Source organism: Entelurus aequoreus, linkage group LG13, assembly GCF_033978785.1.
Source record: "Entelurus aequoreus isolate RoL-2023_Sb linkage group LG13, RoL_Eaeq_v1.1, whole genome shotgun sequence".
Classification (NCBI taxonomy): Eukaryota; Metazoa; Chordata; class Actinopteri; order Syngnathiformes; family Syngnathidae; genus Entelurus; species Entelurus aequoreus.
Window position 1 is genome coordinate 30,448,630 of NC_084743.1, and position 19,504 is coordinate 30,468,133.

The 19,504-nt window shown below is 41.6% G+C and overlaps 1 protein-coding gene across 2 annotated transcripts in view; it reads right to left on the reverse strand.

Moving 5' to 3' along the window:
* Positions 1-19,504, reverse strand: part of stat4 (signal transducer and activator of transcription 4) — a 75,352-nt gene that overhangs the window by 51,144 nt on the left and 4,704 nt on the right. For both annotated transcript variants that reach the window (XM_062067657.1, XM_062067656.1), the window contains exons 3-8: positions 8,867-8,965; positions 4,455-4,547; positions 4,288-4,366; positions 4,108-4,193; positions 2,261-2,412; positions 1,807-1,965 (exon numbers count right to left, since the gene is read on the reverse strand). In XM_062067657.1, coding sequence (XP_061923641.1) covers positions 1,807-1,965; positions 2,261-2,412; positions 4,108-4,193; positions 4,288-4,366; positions 4,455-4,547; positions 8,867-8,965 — 668 coding nt within the window. The remainder of the gene's footprint in view (positions 1-1,806; positions 1,966-2,260; positions 2,413-4,107; positions 4,194-4,287; positions 4,367-4,454; positions 4,548-8,866; positions 8,966-19,504) is intronic.

Genomic DNA, 19,504 nt, shown 5'->3' on the forward strand with positions numbered 1-19,504 from the left:
AGTGGAGTGTCAATGTTCAGCTACAATCTGGAATCATTAATGCTGCACTTCAGCCAATAAAGCCACTTAAGAACTTAACTAAACTAAAAATTAAATAATCCTTCATACTGTTCGAACTCTTACTGTTGTACTTAACTACGTACTTTATTCCCTCATAAATAAACCTTGTAAAACATGATATGGTGTATCTTATTTATTCATTTTTTTTCAAGAATTTTAGCAATTGACTAAACAGTTTTATGATTTGTATTTTGTTGTACCAAAAATGAACCGAACTGTGACATACGTACAAAACCGTGAGAATGCTGTACCGTGACACCCTGAGTGCTGACACCGTTGTAGATGGTCAATATCTGTGATGACTGGGGCCAATCACATGTTACTGTCCCTGACCAAGGGCCAGGTGACCCATTCGATACAACACATACATCGCATCCGGAAAGTATTCACAGCGTTCACTTTTTCCACTATTTCTTATGTTACAGCCTAATTCCGAAATGGGATAAATTAATTTTTGTTGTCAAAATTCTACAGACAATACCCCATAATGACAATGTGAAACAGTTTTTATAACAAATAGTGCAAATTATTTCAAACAAAAAAATCACTTGTACGTAAGTATTCACAGCTTTTGCTCAATACTTTGTTGATGCACCTTTGCAGTCTCAAGTGTTTTTGAATATGATGCCACAATCTTGGTACACCTATATGTGGGCACATTCGCCCGTTTCCTCGTTGCCCATTCCTCTTTGCAGCACCTCTCAGGCTTCATCAAGTTCAATAGGAAGCATTGGTTTTTATCAAGGATGTCTCTGTACATTGCTGCGTTCTACTTAGTTTAGTCAGGGAGGTGACCAAAAACCTGATGGTCACTCTGTCAGAGCTACGGCATTTCTCTGTGAAGAGAGGAGAACCTTCCAGAAAGACAACCATCTCTGCAGCAATCCACCAATAAGGCCTGTATGATATAGTGGCTAGATGGAAGCCATTTCTTAGTAAAAAGTTTGCCAAAATGCAACTGAAAGGATCTCAGATAAACAAAATTATTTGGTGTGATGAGACAAAGATTGAACTTTTTGGCGTGAATGCCAGGCGTCATGTTTGGAGGACACCAGGCACCGCTCATCACTAGGCCAATACCGTCCCTACAGTGAAGCATAGTGGTGGCAGCATCATGCTGTGGGGATGTTTTTCAGCGGCAAGAACTAGTAGACATGTCGGGATAGAGGGAAAGATGAATGCAGCTATGTACAGAGACATCCTGGATGAAAACCAATGCTTCCCATCCAGCCAGATGGAGCTTGAGGGGTGCTGCAAAGAGGAATGGGCAAGCCAAGCTTGTGGCATCGTATTCAAAAAGACTTGAGGCTGCTGTCATTGGTGCCAAAGGTGCATCAACAAAGTATTGGGCAAAGGCTGTGAATACTTATGTAAATGTGATTTTTTTTTGGGGGGGGGGTGTTGTTGTGTAAATGTTAAAAAACCTTTTTACATTGTCATTATGGGGTATTTTCTGTATAATTTTGAGGACAAAATTTATTTATTCCACTTTGGAATAAGGCTGTAACATAACGAAATGTAGAAAAAGTGAAGCATATGTTTTAGACAGCAAAATGTGTTAATTAGTAGAACTGTTATTATATTAAATGTGTTTGAGTGTTAAGTAGATCAAATGCAAAGTTGTGTCTGACTGGCTTGTAATTTCAATCATTAAACATCCACTATATGAATCGAAAGTTGTAAAAAAATCTGCGAGTTGTGTTTTACTATATTTTTTAGTCTTGGGTTGTGTGATGTTAATTTTACCTCTTGATGAGGTGATGAATTAAGTATTTAACTCTTTCCACCATCTGGGGGGTTTGTAAGGGAATGGGGTCTTTGTCATAGGTGACCTTCAAAACCAGCTCCTTCAGTTTGTCCAGCTGCCGATTAATCTGGAAGAGACTCTGTGCTGTCAGAGTAAACCTAAAAGGGGGCAGAAACAGATTTGAGTCTTGGTTTCATTTCATTAAATGTGTGGGCATATCTCTGCCAATGCAAAACTTTGATTGTGACTTGTAAAAAGTACTTCTTACTCTTTTATTTTGACATTTTCAGACAACTTTAAATCATTGCTGCTCACCTGTTCTACTTGGGGATGAACGGGATCGGGGTATGGGTTGGGCGCAGGATTTATGTCTTACCAGTAAGCGTTTTACGTTGAACAAAGAGCTATGATTCACTGCATGATTTTTAGTGTGCTTTAGATTTCAACTATTACCAACTCTGCAGCTGATCCAAGCTGGTGAGCAGCGGGCTCCCAATGGCAATCATTTGCTGTTTGCGTTTCCAGTCCTGAAGCTCAGGATAGAGCTGAGAAGTCATCAGGTCATCAATATCCTTGATGACAACAACCATCTTTGACAAAGTATCCTATCAAATGAATGAAACAAGAAATTGCTCATGATTAAACATGCCTGTTAAATTCTCTATTATATCATCAGCCCGCATGTTTGTATTGGTCCCAAACAGCCCAAGTCGGTTAATTTTAGGTCAGGATTTGTTTTTGGTCAATATTTTTTGGGGGGTAGTCTCTGATGAACACCAGGATCATATCAGAGATTGTTCTCATACAATGAAGTTTAGCCCAACACTCATCAGTAAATTGTTTGACTTTAGCTGTTGCCAGTATTACAGTATTCTGGATGGAGTGTCAGATGTTGTTCCTGTTATCTCCTTGAGCCTTGGTTACTGGCCCCAATGCCCCGATCACTACTGGCACCACTCTTGCTTTTACACCCCACATTTTCTCTTGCTCCTTCTTCTGCCATTGTTATTACTCAATGTTTTTGTGTTTCTGAGTGAGGATTTGCCTAAAAAGCTGGACCGGACATATTACAAAAAACAGCTCTTCCCCCCGCTCGCTTTACATCTGTTAACTTAAATTGTTTGTCTCCCTCTTTCATATGAATTCTGGACATTTGAACATTTTGGATTGAACAGACATTTTGTTTTCAATAGTGTGTCTGTTTTTATCGCTCATACCTGATTATGTATGTAGCACACAGTGGTGGGCCGTCAGGGCCAGCAAGGCCTTCTCTGCTGGCCAAACATAACCAGAAATCATGATCATAATTACAGATACAAGCAATTTTTAATTTACTTTCCCTAAATATCTAAAAGTATTCATATTCTCTTCATGTCATATTATGCTCTTTCCAGTGCTGTTATTTTTAGGTTAGAGTTTTTATCCAATCAGAAATCAGCTAGCTTATGTTGCCATACTGTACGAAATCTGCCCGGGGCCTTCAGAATCAACAATGCAGGCGTCTGTGCACTCTAAGTGAACGGATACATATGGTTGATAGACAATTGCCCTAGCCAATCAGATCACGAGTTGTTGTCAGTAAGGCCTTTTGCTGGCCTTACGCTGTGATTGGATACTCACTTGGGAGTCTCAAGTGAGTATCCAATCACAAGTTGCGAAAACAGGAAGTGGCACCGGAGCCATACGAGCCATAGAAAGCCACAGAAAGCCACAGAAAACTCACCGGTACTCACAAAGAAGGAGAGCAAAATGTTGATTAGGCGGCAGATATATATTTGCAAGGCCATTTTCAAGAAGGATACTTAAGAGAAACGACATCTTGTGAGACGAGGTCGGCGAAATGGTTTGCCCGTGACTTTCACACGAATCAACCGACTACGACCAACTACCGAAAAATTTAAATGTTACCTGCAGAGCGTTACCGCCTGATACACATCCTTTTGTGCCATTTCGGAATATCCTACCATAAAAAGGTGCACAGTCAGTTGGCCATCAGTGGTGTCAGGAGGAATAGCACCATTAAAATAAAACTGACTGCTGAGCAACTGTCTTGCAGATACAATGTTGGAGGAGTGACAACAGTAGTGAATGGGCTATAGGAGGCAGCAACCTTCCAAGCTGGGTGGAAAGCACCAATGGATATTGGAAACAAAATCTTACATATCAATCCAAAAGAGTGCAATACTGGGAACAGCTTAGGTCCTGCACAAAACCCTGAACCTCCCTGGGTCTGTGTACAGGACCCGAGCTTGGAGGCGATACTGCCCCGGTGGGCAAGAAAGCAACTTAATACATCATACCTTTCTTTTAAAGTCAAGTATGTTTAGTATTTCTTGTAGTCTTGTTACTTCTTGTTTCATCATGTCTGAGTTCTTTTCTGTTGAATCTGTCAAAAACACACACAGCATATTTTGCACCGTACAACTGCAATGAGCAGAAACAGTATTATATATTACATATAACTTTTGTGCACAACTAACCTCGAGACTGAAGGGTCTTGTAACGGAAATCAAAATCATCCTGCATGTCCTCGATGTATTTGACTCCTTGGTCAATCAACTAAGCACAGTTCAGTTTTATTTGTGTTCAAAGTGTATACAGTTCATGAATTGAAAGAGTGGTGCTTTGTTTTTCTGGAAATCATTACCTGCACGTTTCCCGCAATGATCCCAATTCTGCTGTCCATGTTCTTCTGCTTCTCACAGGGCACGGAATTCTGCAGTGACTTCTCTAGTGGACCCTGTTTAGAATTGAAAAGGTAAGTAATGATTAAGAAAATTCCAAAACGACAACATTTCTCACTATGTTTGCATATACTGTAGAGTCTCTAACCGTCCCGTATTAGCCGGCACACCCTTTATATTGGGATAAATTGGTTTGTCTCAAACACAATGTCAATTGTTCCTTATTGACTATTGACTCTCGGAAATGCAACAGACTGCTTTCTACAGATCGTAGATTAGATAAAACAGCAGTGGCAGACCAGGTGCCAATCACATCGCCTGTTATCCAATCATAACCCCACTCGCGCCCATCACTGGTTTACTGCGCAAATGCGTCGACTCGCAATGTTTTCAAGTCCGCTGATTTAAGCGACTCTGGCTTGTGTTTTTTTCCAAAGTCGCTGGCAAATCCTGTCTGTTGCGTGTTGCGTTTTATGGGGGTGTTTTTTAACCTGAAATTTATTTTATGAAAAAACAAACTACAATAAAATAAAATGCCAGCAGACACAAAAACAAATAAATTGAATGTGTTTTGTTTCTACATTTAAAAATCTTCCTTGTGGTCTACATAACATGCAATGGTGGTTCTTTGGTCAAAATGTTACATAGAGTTTGTTCTACAGACTATCTTCAAGCCGCTCTCTGACTGTCTCTTCAGAATGTGCGGTTTTGTGTGCGCTCATATTTACGTTCCAAAGCAATCCTCTAGGGCAGGGGTCGGCAACCCAAAATGTTAAAAGAGCCATATTGGACCACAAATACAAAAAAGTAATTTGTCTGTTTTTAATGACTTGCATAAGTGTTATAATGATGGCAACACATGATGTAAGAAGCTAATTAGCTATATTAGCCTACTATCAAAATGACTGTGTCACAGGCTGACACAAATCTTTGTTGACAGAAATGTTGAAATATGATATTTATTCTACACATTTTTACAACATTGGGAAACATTAGTAAAACTTCTCAGAGGGTGAGATAACACCTGGAAATGACTGTCTTAGAATGGCCAAAGGTATAGATGTGTGTGTCCAAGTTGAAGGACTCTTCCTCTAATGGATTTATTACAATCTTTGCAAGCTTGGTAACAAAAACAAATATCCGAAATGCAGCCAATATTACATAAAGATAATGTGTCATGAAACATGGAAAAATAAACTAAATACACAGAGGACTTAAATAAAGGAAATTAAATATACCTACAAACGAGGCATAATAATGCAATATGTACATACATCTAGCCTAAATAGCATGTTAGCATCAATTAGCTTGCAGTCATGCAGTGACCCAATATGCCTGATTTGCACTCCATAACACGTCAATGACAGCAACAAAGCTCAACGTTGTGTATTCACGCACAGTATAAAACGTTTGGTGGACAAAATGGGACAAAGAAGGAGTGGCATAAAACACGCCCTTCTGTGGTAGCGTCAGAGAAAGTTATACATGTCAACAAACTGTTGAGTCACAGTCCACACAATGGTGAGTTCAAGGGCCGCTGAAATTAGTAGGACAAAACGGCGCTCGCCAAATACCCTCATCAGTGAAGCATAAACACAAACCAATAAACAGTGGGCTTTCTAACAATTAGAAATGTTTGTGTGGTGTTTGTCATCTTACAGAAACCATATTACAACAAAAAACATATTTTTCACCCCATTTTTTTTCCATTTCCATACAATTTCAACAAAGCTCCATGGAGCCACCAGGGCGCCGCTAAAGAGCCGCAAGTGGCTCTAGAGCCGCGGGTTCCTGACCCCCGCTCTAGGCCAAGCCTCCTTCGACTGCGTCTTCGCCCCGTCAGCCATGTTGTAGTTTTAGTTCTTCCATATCAAGTCTACTGACGGATATAAGTTCAAACTATAGGCTACTTTTATTTCGAAATGGCAACAGCGGATGATTGTAACATACATGTGCATGTGCGAGCCAGTCTTCCCCACATTAAGACGAAAAAAAGGAACTTATTGACAACAACTTTGGGCTACAACTAAAAAGCAAAGCTCTTCAGGTTAACCGCTACCATATGTGGAGATATCCGCTGACGTCACTAAGGTAAAATATGCAACAATTGTCTCAAATTCCAAACGTCTGGTTTGAAAAGGAAAAGTGTTTTATAAATATTTCCGCCAAACCTCCATGGTTTGGATTAAAATGTTCCGCAATTATGGGGATCCCAAATACACAAAAACAGGTAAGAAAAGTTGGTTTTGTGTCATGAGGCCCCTTTAAGTTATCCAACAGATATATATGAATAGATGATATGTCTATTAATGTATTATTATTTTATTTTTTGATGGTCCATATATGTTAACACACAGGATTCTATTTCCATCGTTTGTCTGATCACCTCCTTTCTCACAGCCATTTGTGCCTAGCTGCCAGTAAATCACATTGTGAGTGCTTACTGATAATATTTGCATCTCTTCTTCCCATTATTTGGGGTGTTCTGTTGATCAGCATATATTCTGCATATACCTGAAGACAAACACGGTGAATGGATTGCACTTTCTATTTTGCTCATTTACTGTAAGACAAGATACTCTGCGCACGTGCTATCAAGTTTGCATGTGTTTTGATACACACAAACCTTTAGTAAATCATCTTTTTATCTTTTTTAAATAGTATGAAATGTTTTAAGAACATAGAAAATGTTTATAATTGTGTGTGAAAGCTGTGTGAAGTGTGTGGAGGACTGATAATGACTTTGAATACGATGTGATATTATATATATCTAATTATCCATCCATCCATCCATTTTCTACCGCTTATTCCCTTCGGGGTCGCGGGGGGCGCTGGAGCCTATCTCAGCTACAATCGGGCGGAAGGCGGGGTACACCCTGGACAAGTCGCCACCTCATCACAGGGCCAACACAGATAGACAGACAACATTCACACTCACATTCACACACTAGGGCCAATTTAGTGTTGCCAATCAACCTATCCCCAGGTGCATGTCTTTGGAGGTGGGAGGAAGCCGGAGTACCCGGAGGGAACCCACGCAGTCACGGGGAGAACATGCAAACTCCACACAGAAAGATCTCGAGCCCGGGATTGAACTCACGACTACTCAGGACCTTCGTATTGTGAGGCAGACGCACTAACCCCTCTGCCACCGTGCTGCCCATATCTATTTATGCTTCAAATAATTTTTTTATTTCACTAGTGGTATTGGCTCTATCTAGTGATATCCCAAATAATCACTTGATAAAAGTACAGTGTTTTATTTTCCTTTATTCAAACACAGTGTTAATGTTCAAACTGTGTGTAATGTTACAGTGGTCAATAATATCAAATATACTTGTTAAATAAAACTTATTTGTTTTTATTGAACACATAGGTCTAATATGCTACTGTATTTTAATGCTGGTAGTTAAAATGCCAAGTGTTTTCTGAGGTGTTACTTGGTGGAAAAAAGTTTAAGACCCACTGCCCCAGGCTTTTAACCCAGCATGGGACACTGATCTCATTTTTTATTTGATGCATTGTTTTATTATATTTCATATAACTTTTCAATATTTTTGAACATTGTTTAATTACAACTATACTGTAATATTATTGTGTATATGTTTATATGTTTATATTTATTTCAGATGTACAGCACTATTTTCACAAGGTCTCAATAAATAAAGTGGTATGGTACAGTAGTTTTGTATATTTACTCTGAGGCCTCTCTGCTACTGATAACGAAAATGTTCTATCATTAAAAACATTTTTATTAAAAAAATCTTCTTTCATCTTTTTGGAAAATATTGGACATAATGTGTTGTCAATCTTATGAGATACGATGCAAGTGTAAGCCACTGTGACACTATTGTTTATTTTTTAAATGTTTTTATTTTATTTTTTATAAATGGTTGTGATGATAATGTCAATGAGGGATTTGTATTTACTGCCATGTTGGAATTCTTATTGATATTGATACTGTTGTTGATATTATTCATTTTTGTTTCACTACTTTTGGATTGTTTTGTGTCATGTTTGTGTGTCTTCTCAATTGCTCTGTTGATTGCTATTCTGAATGTTGCTGGGCCGGGTTTGGTTTTGGAATTGGAATTGTATTATTATGGTATTATTGTGTATTATTTTGTTGGACTGATTAATTTATTTTTTTTTAAATTAAAAAATTTCTAAATTGCAGTCAGGCTTAGTGCAGTAGTCATTGTCACCTTGAGTGTTTACACAGAGCATAAATTTAAAAATAGGTCAGAGCTTTGTTTGTCCTACTTCCCTTCATCTTTGCTCCCATCAATGTAATGTTTGTGTTGAGTAGCACACCTCACTGCACAGCAGCTCGTGTTTAACAGCTCAAGAAGAAAAAGGGACTTTCCACACAAACCTGTTCTTGCATGCAAGCGCTGGAGAGGATACGCCGCTCTTCTCTGAGGCAGGTGGAAACCACTCTGGCGATGGTCACTGGATTACTCAAATATTTCATCTATGGATCCACATGTTATCAGAAACAGGAGAATGTTTTTCATTAACATAAACAACTCGCATTGCGGACGATTTATTGATGAAAAAAGGAACATTAAATTTCTTTACCAAGGGCAAAGTTTGCTTAAAAATATATTACTGTTATATAGCCTATATACTGTATACATAGATTTACTGTACGTATGTATAAATATATTACATGCATAGGTAAGCACGCCATCTCTACAGTGCATCCGGAAAGTATTCACAGCTCTTCACTTCATCCACATTTTGTTATGTTTAGAGCCTTATTCCGAAATAGAATACATTCATTTTTGTCCTCAAAATTCTACACACAATACCCACACACAACAGAAGATTGCTGTAAGGAGAACGAGACTAGCAGGGCACTGCCAAAGGCATCAGGAGCTGCCAGCCAGCAAATTGGTACTGTGGGAACCAACACATGGGCATCGGTCAAGAGGACGTCTCACACTAACATACGTGAATGTACTCAAGAAGGATGCAAGAGCTCAGAGTACCAAGGAACTGGCCAAATGTATGGAGAATCGGGATGACTGGAAGCAACGATGGAAGGCTGTCTGAGGACGACCTAGAGAGATACCCCATATTGACATTGTGAAAAGGTTTTTTATTTTTTTTAATACATGCAAATGTATTAAAAACTAAGAAATCACATGTACATAACTACTCACAGCCTTTCCCATGAAGCTCAAAGTTAGCTCATCCTATTTTAACAGCTCATCCGTGAGATGTTCTGTCAGACTAATTTTATCTAAGTTATCACAAAACTTTGTGTTTCAATGAGTTCCCGGCGAGAAGACAAAAGCTGTCTTTGAACCTACCAAGAAGAAGGCTTGTAAAACTCCACTGTGTAGGATGGGAAGCAACATGAAGGTGTTCTGTTTCTTTCAGGTATTGTAATCAACAGAAAGATATTGTCGTGACCAAAAAACTACAAAGCGGAGAGGAAGCAGGGCCTTTTCTGTGAACAGTTTACAACCTTTTCTCTTAACTGTTTTGTGGCCAACGGCAGCACCTGTTTACGACCCCCGTACCATAGAAACAGCTGTTTCCATGTAATCAGGGAAAGTCCAAATAAAAGAGGAAGCGTACAATCTTTCACCAGAGCGTGATGGAGACTGTGCATGAGTACAGCCCAGACGTCTCTCCTCAATTTGTCTTGTTTAATAGATGTCATCAGTGTGTGAACCTGACATGTTCCTACAGCTTAATTGGAGTCCACCTGTGGTAAGTTCAGTTGGTTCGACATACTTTGGAAAGGCACACACTCGTCTGTAAGGTACCACTCTTAACAGTGCATAGCAAAGCACAAAACGTGAAGTCATAGGAATTGTATGTAGACCTTTGAGACAGAATTGTCAAGGCACACTTCTGGGGAAGGGTAGAGAAAAATATATGCTGCCATGAAGGTCCCAATGAGCTCAGTGACCTCCATCATTTCTTAAATTAAAGAAGTTTGGAACCACCGGGACTCTTCCTGGAGCTGACCGGCCGTCTAAACTGAGCGATCGGGGGAGACGGTCCCTTGTCATGGAGGTGATCAGGAACCCGATGGTCCCTCTGTCAGATTCCTCCACAGATGAATGATGAGAAAGAGAAGGACAACCATCTCTGCAGCAATCCACCAATCAGGTCTCTATGGTATAGTGGCCAGACGGAAGCCACTCCTTCGTAAAAGTTTGCCAAAATCCACCTAAAAGGCTCTCAGACCATAAGGAACAAAATTCTCTGGTCTGATGAGACAAAGATTAAACTCTTTGGCGTGAATGTCAGGCGTCATGTTTGGAGGAAACTAGGCACCGCTCATCACTAGGCCAATACCATCCCAACAGTGAAGCATAGCGGTGGTAGCATCATGCTGTGGGGATGTTTTTTAGTCAGGATAGAGGGAAAGATGAATGCAGCAATGTACAGACACGCCCTGGGTGAAAACCGTTCCTGAACTCAGACTGTGGCAACGGTTCATCTTTCAGCAGCGACCCTAAGCGCACAGCCAAAATATCAAAGGAATGGCTTCAGAACAACTCCATATATGTCCTTGAGTAGCCCAGATACAGGCCAGACTTTAATCTGATTAAACATATCTGAAGAGATCTGAAAACGGCTGCGCACCGACACTTCCCGTCCAACCTGAAGGTAGCTTGACAGGTGCTGCAAAGAGGAATGAGCGAAACTGCCTAAAGGTAGGTGTGCTATGCTTATGGCAATGTATTCAAAAAGACTTGAGGCTGTAATTGCTGCCAAAGGTGCATCAACAAAGTATTGAGCAAAGGCTGTGAATACTTATGTACCTGTGATTTCTTAGTTTCTTATTTTTTATACATTTTTAAAACATTCTATAAAAATGATGTTCACATTATCATTATGGGGTATTATCTGTAGATGGCTGTGGATAAAAATGTATTTATTACATTTTGGAAAAAGGCTGTAATATAAACAATTAGAAAGCGCTGTGAATACTTTTCAGATGCACTTTACATTAATTATGAAATTGAGTATGGTATGTTGTGTAATTAAGATCTGTATGATTCTCTGTATACACTGTATGAATGCATAAGAGCTTATGGAGATGGGAGTGTTTGTATTTTTGTAGGTCTCCCATTATTTATATATTTATTTTTACTTATTTATTTTTAATATATAACATTCAGTGTAATTATTGTTTATTTCTTAAAAAAAAAAAAAAAGGAAACAATGTTAAAGGACAAGATATTCGATAATGTGTGAAACTAACGCAATAAAGCAATACAAAAAAACCAGAATACTGTGCAGTGTGTATACTGTAGGACCTGACAAACCAATTTTAAAATTACAATCACGTGTTGGTTTGTTTTGGACACGTTTTAGAAGCAAATACATTTGCATTTGAGTGTAAGTGTCGATATTTTCGGTCTTTACTCAGCATATTTAGTCCCACTGTTTAATTTATTGTCTTTATTTTGGTCTGTCTGGTTGTAGAAGTAAGTAAACAAATACAATTCACATAAATGTTAGAGCTGAAAAAAAAGGGAACATGATCAATATCATTGAGGATCAGCATGTCAGTGTGAACTTGCACTTACATTTGATGCTATACTTTTTACAACAAGCAAACTCCCTCTCTTCCGTTCTTTACAGACTCAACGACACAAACTAATATCTTACAGTAAATTATAAACATCTTGTTTATCATCAAAAAAGTACATCAGTTTCAGCAGGAAGATGGATTTTTTTTTTTGCCATCAACACAAGTGAGTCCATTTCTGCAGATGACTAACATACCTGCAGTACAACCCATGCGCACTATAAATAAGTACACCAAACAAATCTGAAGTTTACTGCCATTAGACAAAGCTTTTTAATTCAGCAATAAAGACATATTTGTTTTGATTGAGATTTACAAAAATTTGAGATCAAATAAACGCTTTGAATTTGGAGTTTTGTTCCTTAAACTATTGTCCTAGGCCCGGAATTGTTTAAATACACAGATACTCAAATACTGTAAGAGTAGGTATCCTAACATAAAAAAATAATAATTTTAAAAACCTGAAAATTATGTGTCTATGGTACACTTATTAAAGGCCTACTGAAACCCACTACTACCGACCACGCAGTCTGATAGTTTATATATCAATGATGAAATCTTAACATTGCAACACATGCCAATACGGCCGGGTTAACTTATAAAGTGCAATTTTAAATTTCCCGCCACACTTCTGCTTGAAAACGTCTCGGTATGATGACGTATGCGCGTGACGTAGCCAGTTTAACAGAGGTATGGCTTCCCCATTGAAGCCAATACGAAATAGCTCTGTTTTCATGTCATTATTCCACAGTATTCTGGACATCTGTGTTGGTGAATCTGTTGCAATTTGTTCATTGCATTATGGAGAAAGAAGCTGAGCATGTAACGACCTGGGTCGCATCGTGGTGCGAGGTGTTCTCCCAGGAATGCAGACGGCTTCGGACACAGCGTGCAGGTAGGAAAATGATTTATTTCAGCAAATAAATCAGACAGGAAAAAACTAAAACGTGCTCATAGCACGGAAGAAAAAAAACAAAGCGACTAGCGTGGGAGCTATCAAGCAAAATAGCATAGCCTGAAAGCTAGCAGGGATCTAAGTGGTCGTTAGCTGTTGCGTAAAAGCAAATTAGGAAGCCAGACCGAGTGAGGCCAGGGCAAAGACTGAATAGCCCTCTGATTAGTGCCCGGACAACAGGGGAGCGTCTCGAACACTAACCAGAGGCAGCTGAGCATAATCTGCCGTCATGGCAACAGAAACAAACAAACACAAGGTGCTGAAAACACATGTGACTAGAAAACGTAAACAAACTATGATCCGGGCAGCGGATCCTAACAGTACCCCCCCCCTAAAAGGACAGATTCCAGATGTCCCTTGAAAACAAAAAAAACAACTGGAACCCAAAAAAAAACAAGCAATAGTTCACGAGTCAAGGGCGGGCGGGGGGAGGACTTGGTGGTGGGTCGCCAGGCCACGTGTCCCCGAATCCACCGGGGAAGGGTCAGGTGGCTGGCGAGGCGGGCGACCATGGAAAGGCCACATTCGTGGCCGCCGAGGAGGTGGTCGTGAGTGGCGCCAGAAGTTCAGCAGCCTCTGAGTCCTGCAACAAAGTCTTGGACGTCGCTGCTGTTTGCGCCACTGGCGTCCCTTCACTGACCTCGAGGGCTGCATGCGGGGACCTGCTTTCCGCTTGCGCAGCCGGACCATTCGAGGTCGCAGAGACGACGATAAGGGCGAGCAAGGTGGCGGCGCCCTGGGAAGGCCCACCGGAGACGAGGAGAGAGCAGATGTCGCCGTGGCAGCAGGAGGCGTCGTCGTCGTCGTTGCTGTGGCAGCCGGAGCAGGAGGTGGCGTCGTCGTCGCTGTCGTGGCAGCCGGAGTCGCTGTCGTGGCAGCCGGAGTCGCTGTCGTGGCAGCCGGAGTCGCTGTCGTGGCAGCAGGAGTCGCTGTCGTGGCAGCCGGAGTCGCTGTCGTGGCAGCAGGAGTCGCTGTCGTGGCCGCAGGAGTCGCTGTCGTGGCAGTCGGTGCTGGCGCGTGAACCAGACTTGGAGTTGGTGCTGGTGCGAGAACCAGCCGAGGAGTTTGTACTGGTGCGAGAACCAGTCGTGGTGCAGGTACTGGTGCGAGAACCAGTCGTGGTGCAGGTACTGGTGCGAGAACCAGCCGAGGTGCAGGTACTGGTGCGGGAACCAGCCGAGGTGCAGGTACTGGTGTGGGAACCAGCCGAGGTGCAGGTACTGGTGTGGGAACCAGCCGAGGTGCAGGTACTGGTGTGGGAACCAGCCGAGGTGCAGGTACTGGAACCTGTGGTGGAGCTGGTGCTAGCCTTAGCCTTGGCGCTAGCTTAGGTGCAAGTGGCCTAGCTGGCGGTTGCGGCTTAGCAGGCCGAAAAACCGGTGGTGGCGGCCGGGCAGGTGGTTGCGGCTTAGCACGCCGAAAAACTGGTGGCGGTGGCCGGGCAGGAGGTTGCGGCTTAGTACGCCGAAAAACTGGTGGCGGTGGCCGGGCAGGAGGTTGCGGCTTAGCATGCCGAAAAACTGGTGGCGGTGGCCGGGCAGGAGGTTGCGGCTTAGCAGAGCGTCGTTGTGCCACCCCACTAGCACAGCTCCCAGCACTAGCCCCCCCCCCCCCTCAAGAAGCGGATACCAGACGCGCTCCTTGCGGTTTGGAACCGTCTTCAAGGGTGGGTGGAGGGAGGTCAGGAGGGGGGTATACTCCTCCCCTTTAAAATGTCCAAAATGTCTATTCTCACCCCCCACTTGAGATTGGGTGGGAGCACAAGGGGAAAAAGTCTGTGTAGTGGGCGGAGCAATAGACACTGGGGGTGGAGATTGAGTCCTGGAGGACATTGACAAACCTGGTGAGCGGGTTTGTAAAAAAATGTCCTGATAATGTTTTATTTTAGAATTATAGTCCTTAGGAAGTGGCTGACAAAAAGGAGTAGAAGATGGACAAAAATAATCTTGAATTATGACGTCATCAGAAAAGGACGTCTTCAGAAAGCGCGTCATTAGGGGGCGTCAACGGAATGGCGTCATTGTCGCTGCTGTCCAGGTGACTGACAGCCCAGTCGGAGAAATGTTTGGCAAAGTGGTCGATAGGGTTGCCAAACATCTGAGGGGAAGCTTGGGCAGCATGTAGTGTGCTTCGGTCCGGGGGCGGAGCTTGCGGGAGCGGCGTGTCTTGACGGCGAGGGAAAGACCTTCTGGCCGGCTTCCGTCTTTGCCGGCGCGCCCGGTACTGCGGTGTAGCGGCGATGTCTTCCGACCAGAGGGAGTCGATGGGGATAAGAGAGCCTCCAGCACCCCACATGAGATTCGACCTCTCCTCCGTCGAATAGCGAAGCGTCTCGGCTTCCATCGCTCGCAACACCTCCCACGTACCTTCGTCCATCTCCTCCATCGTGCTCGCTGCGGGAGAACCTTTTCTTGCTGGCTTCCTACTGTAACGACCTGGGTCGCATCGTGGTGCGAGGTGTTCTCCCAGGAATGCAGACGGCTTCGGACACAGCGTGCAGGTAGGAAAATGATTTATTTCAGCAAATAAATCAGACAGGAAAAAACAAAAACGTGCTCATAGCACGGAAGAAAAAAAACAAAGCGACTAGCGTGGGAGCTAGCAAGCAAAATAGCATAGCCTGAAAGCTAGCAGGGATCTAAGTGGTCGTTAGCTGTTGCGTAAAAGCAAATTAAGAAGCCAGACCGAGTGAGGCCAGGGCAAAGACTAAATAGCCCTCTGATTAGTGCCCGGACAACAGGTGAGCGTCTCGAACACTAACCAGAGGCAGCTGAGCATAATCTGCCATCATGGCAACAGAAACAAACAAACACAAGGTGCTGAAAACACATGTGACTAGAAAACGTAAACAAACTATGATCCGGGCAGCGGATCCTAACAGAGCAAGCAAAGAAGAAAGTTGTCGGTGCGAAGCGGATATTTTGCGAGGGAAGTCAGCAACACAACACAGCCGGTGTTTGTTTACATTCCCGAAAGATGCAGTCAAGATCGAAGAACTCGGACAACAGAGACTCTAACCAGGAGGACTTTGATTTGGATACACAGACGCGATACCGTGAGTACGTAGCTGCGCTTCCAAACATTTGATCGCTTGCTATAACTAGCTCGAGCTAGTAGCTAGGAGCTAGGAGCTAGCATAACAAACACCTAGGTGTTTGTTATTAATTTGTGGCATATTAAATATAAGCCTGGTTGTGTTGTGGCTAATAGAGTATATATATGTCTTGTGTTTATTTACTGTTGTAGTCATTCCCAGCTGAATATCAGGTCCCACCCGCGCGCTTCCAAACATTTGATTGCTTGCCCGTACGTGCGTGTCATGTACGTAACTTTGGTTAAATATATAAGCTTTTTTAACCTTGGGTTAGGTGAACGGTTCTTTGGGCTGAGTGAGTGTGTGTGTTGTGCAGGTGTTTGAATTGTATTGGCGGGTTATATATACGGGATCCCGTCCATATAACCCGCTCGAGCTATAACTAGCTCGAGCTAGTAGCTAGGAGCTAGGAGCTATCATAACAAACACCTAGGTGTTTTTGTGCGGGATTAATTTGTGGCATATTAAATATAAGCTTGGTTGTGTTGTGGCTAATAGAGTATATATATGTCTTGTGTTTATTTACTGTTGTAGTCATTCCCAGCTAAATATCAGGTCACCCCCGGCTCTCACAGCATCTTCCCTATCTGAATCGCTTCCACTCCCCACTAGTCCCTCACTTGCATTTTCCTCATCCACAAATGTTTCATCCTCGCTCAAATTAATGGGGAAATCGTCGCTTTCTCGGTCCGAATCGCTCTCACTTCTGGCGGCCATCATTGTAAACAATAGGGAACTTTGCGGATATGTTCAATTGACTACGTCACGCTACTTCCGGTAGGGGAAAGCCTTTTTTTTATCAGATACCAAAAGTTGCGATCTTTATCGTCGTTGTTTTATACTAAATCCTTTCAGCAAAAATATGGCAATATCGCGAAATGATCAAGTATGACACATAGAATAGATCTGCTATCCCCGTTTAAATTAAAAAAAATTATTTCAGTAGGTGTTTAACAATAAAAACTGTATCTATCTGTAATCCCTAGTTTGAATAATTTCGAACTATGAACAATATATATATATATATATATATATATATATATATATATATATATATATATATATATATATATATATATATATATATATATATATATATATATATATATATATATATATAAACATGTATATTTTTTTTTTTTTTTTTTTTTTTTTCATAGTTCAAAATTAATTGTGATTAATTGCAGATAGATACAAATTTTTCATTGTCAATTAGTCTACCATAGACACATCATTTTCAAGTTTCTAAAACTATGACTGGACAATTTTTCTGCTTTATAGACATGTTTATTAAACATTATGCTTTTTTTAAACAGCTCAACACAAAATTAACATATACACGCCTTTAATGACAATTTTAAAAAAAAGGACGTGCAGTGCATTGGTGTATCTCCGACAGAATTTCAATTCCTGCCGTAGGAGCACTTGCGCTAAGAGGACAGGAGCTACACTTCAGTGTTTAGATACCACTTCACGCATTAAAAACACAAAATGTAGTTTGTTACGATCATAGTTAATTTGTCAAAGTCATCAGCCTCATTTGTATAAATTACCCTGAACTGTGAAATGTGGTGGAAACACAAACCACACAGGTCTACAGGAACCTATAGTTCCAGGAATTAAAGGTTCCAGGAACCTAAAGTTCCCAAACCTTGGGGGAAAAAAGGTATGTTGAACAAGATGATGTACAAGAGCATCATTGTGGAAAAAATATTTTGAAGCTTTTCCATCCATCAATGTTCTACCTAGGGATGATACTCGAAACCGGTTTTCCCGGTTGTTTGATAAGAAAAGAACCGAGTCCTCGGACTCGAATCCCTTTTTGAGAACCGGTACCCGTTATCGAGACCACTATAGTAAAGGAAAAGAGTTGATTCTTTATTCGAATCCCGTCCCGACCAGAAATGCTCCGTGGGACATCACGTAGCTCAGTCATTAGGCGCAGATAGCGAAAGCAGGAAAACAATGGATGGGAAAAAGCGCTCCAAGGTGTAATAAAGTTCAAAACAAATATAATCCATCGAATAACTTTACTGAGAGATTTTAGCAGGGTAAAACACATGACGAACACTTTTACGACCAACCGGAAACATAGCAACGCACCTCCTTTACGGCAGCTGTCGCAACGTTCTTAAATCAACCGCAGCACATACATATATATACAACATATCTCCCTTTTTTAACTTTTGTTTTTCTTCCCTTGTAAACAAAACAAAATCACACTGTAGATGTGTTGTCGGTCTAATTATAAATAATGCAGACGAGGCGTGTTGGCTGAGTTCTTGACGTTTACTTTCACAGCGTGGCAACATGCAACACTTTTCGGGGCTACCGCGCATGCTCGTAACTCCCGTTGCATGCTGGGTAGTGTAGTTGTTATATTCTCTAGCTCAGACCTGGGCATTGTACGGCCCGCGGGCCGCATCCGGCCCTTTGCGCATCCCTGTCCGGCCCGCGTGAGGCCAATCATAAATTACAAAATAAATTTTAAAAAGTATCTATGTCGAGTGTGCAATACAACGGTGCTGCTTTTGTTTTGAAAAGCGTTATTTGTATTACTTCCGTGTGGACGTATGCGCGTGTGCGATTGTGAGTGAATTGAACGGCGCAATTACAAATTACAAAATAAAGTTTAAAAAACATCTATGTCGTGCGCGCAATACAACTGTGCTGCTTTTATTTTGAAATGTGTTATTTATGCTGTATGTCCGGGGGGAACCTGTGAGTGAAGGTGCATAGAGACAAGTGATGAGACGCTAAAAAAAGAAAAGTTGATGAGGAATGGCGTGTTTCCAACAAGACATGGACTGCCAAGTATTTCTTTACATAAATTAATGGTAAAGCCGTGTGCTTAATGTGTGGTACACAGGTTGCTGTGTTTAAATATCATTTTAATCGCCACTACACGAAGAAACACGAGGGAAAATACCGGAATGTGTCTGATGAAGCGCGCGCAAGGGAGGCTGATGCGTTGATGGTAAAACTGCAAACCCAACAAGGACTTTGTGCCATATTTCACACCCCCAGAGATGCAGCCGTCAGGACAAGTTTCGTCATTTCTCACAAAAGCGCCAGAAAAAGTAAGGCGTTTTCTGACGGAGAGTTTATTAAGGAGTGCTTATTGGACTTTGTTGCGCTGATAATGCCCGGAGACATTGACTGTTTTTCGCTAACTTTGGATGAGAGCTCTGATGCAGTCAATTAAAGAGACAACCACAGGTAATGACTTGTTCACAGAGGTAAATGCTTGTTGGGACAAGCTGGCAGGTGTGACAATCCAATCCACTTTATTTATATAGCACATTTAAACAACAAAATGTTTCCAAAGTGCTGCACAACAATATTACAAACAATATTCAAATATTATCCTTAGCTCCACCAATGACTGAATAAAAAGAAAAAA